This window comes from Vollenhovia emeryi, unplaced genomic scaffold (assembly GCF_000949405.1).
Source record: "Vollenhovia emeryi isolate VEMERY1.0 unplaced genomic scaffold, V.emery_V1.0 DF946783.1, whole genome shotgun sequence".
NCBI lineage: Eukaryota > Metazoa > Arthropoda > Insecta > Hymenoptera > Formicidae > Vollenhovia > Vollenhovia emeryi.
Window position 1 is genome coordinate 1 of NW_011959583.1, and position 1,820 is coordinate 1,820.

Sequence of the window (1,820 nt, forward strand, 5' to 3'; positions counted from 1 at the left end):
CCCGGTGAGCACGTGGAGGGCACGCAAGTCCCGCATTCTTCTCCTCAAAGAAGATTTAACATTTGGTCCTTCGAGCCGGATGGTCAGCATATCGCATCCGAGCATTGTCGTCGCCACAATACAAGCATTAAGAGAGCCTGCTATCTCGGAAGCTCTCTAACGAATTTTCGGCAGCATTACGAAAATTCGGCGGTCATTGCCACATTGCATCTCGTCTCATATACGCCACCCTGGATCCTGCCGAGCCAGTGAGTCAACCTCGGTGAGCAGCCAAGCACAAAGGTCTCCAGCGCGGCCTGCGTAGAGCATTCCTGCAACAGGACATACGACAGGCGCACGGACGACGAACGAGGTTCAGCCGCCATATTGCGTCAGCTTCTTCTTGGGCCCATCTCATCCCTCTTCGGCGCACGACGCCACAGCGCGCGCATTAATACACGTCGAGCGTGTTTACACAGGTACGAAAATTGTTCAGTGGCAATATTCGATCAGAAATCCGTTAGAATGGCTAGTGAATCGGACTTCGCGAGTCTTAAAAAACGTCGTACGATACTTAAATCTGCATGTACGCGGATACGTACTTATGTAGATTCCGTCGATACAAGCTCGCCTGCGACGAGATCACATATCGAGGAACGTAAAGATAAGTTAAATCGGCACTGGGAGGAATATAATAATCTGCAATCTCAGTTGGAAATTATTGACGAGGCGGAAGCTAATGACAGAGTCGCGTTCGAACAGGCGTATTACGATTTGTCGGCTAGAATGCGAGATTTAATAAGACCCGTTACAAGCGCAATTCCTATCGCGACGCCGTCTTCGTCAGCAACCGATACACAAGCTTCGGGGTCATCGTGTAGCTTTCGCTTGCCCAAGCTTGATTTACCTAAATTCTCAGGGTCATATGACGAGTGGTTCCCCTTCCACGATTCTTTTGTCGCGATCATACATGCAAACACATCGCTTAGTAATATCCATAAGTTACAGTATCTGAGAGCCGCGGTTACGGGAGACGCGAGTGCAGTTATTAACTCGCTCGAAATTTTGGATGTCAACTACGCCGTGTCGTGGGAACTTTTAAAAGAAAGATATGATAATAAGCGTACGATAGTTCAGAACCATATCCGAGCAATAGTCGATCTCCCAGTAATGCATAAGGAAAACGCCGCCGAATTACGGCAAATTACGGATAGCGCTACGCGTCACGTACAAGCGCTACGCGCCTTGAAACGTCCGACAGACCAGTGGGACGATATCTTAGTGTATATTGTCGGTTCTAAATTTGATACGAACACGGCTCGTGAATGGCAATCTACACTCGAGGGCTCGGAATTGCCCACCTTGAAGCAATTATTTGACTTCTTGTCGCATCGATGTAGAGTTCTGGAATCAACAGATAAATCAGCTAGTTCCGCATCGAAACCTGCCCATTTGCGATCAAATACAAATAAACAAAGGGCATCTTGCAATAGTGCTTTCAAGGCGAAGTGTGAATATTGCCAAGGCGCACACTTCATGTATCAATGCACTCAATTTTTAGCACTTCCAATCCCTAAGCGAATAGCAGAGGTTCGTACTCGTAAAGTTTGCCTGAACTGTCTGCGTTCGACCGCGCATTCTTCAAGTAAATGCACATATGGGGGTTGCAGAACGTGCTCTCGTAAGCATAACACGTTGCTGCACTTACAGACAGCACAGTCTGATCAGTCGAAATCTGAGGGTGTCGAAAAAGAAGCAGTTTCTTCAACGAAAACGGCATCTCCTGATGCAGTGACCGCACATGCCACAAGCATGTCTAAAAGTCTGAACGCACTTCTGGC

At 47.8% G+C, this 1,820-nt stretch overlaps 1 protein-coding gene across 1 annotated transcript; it reads left to right on the top strand.

Annotated features, from left to right (window-relative positions):
- Positions 1–504: 504 nt before the first annotated feature.
- LOC105559270 lies at positions 505–1,801 on the top strand (the record flags this gene model as incomplete). Its single annotated transcript, XM_012007437.1, has 2 exons — positions 505–1,569; positions 1,690–1,801. Coding segments are annotated over exons 1-2 (1,177 nt in total), but the record flags the coding sequence as incomplete, so codon positions are not given.
- Between the last annotated feature and the right edge of the window lie 19 nt (positions 1,802–1,820).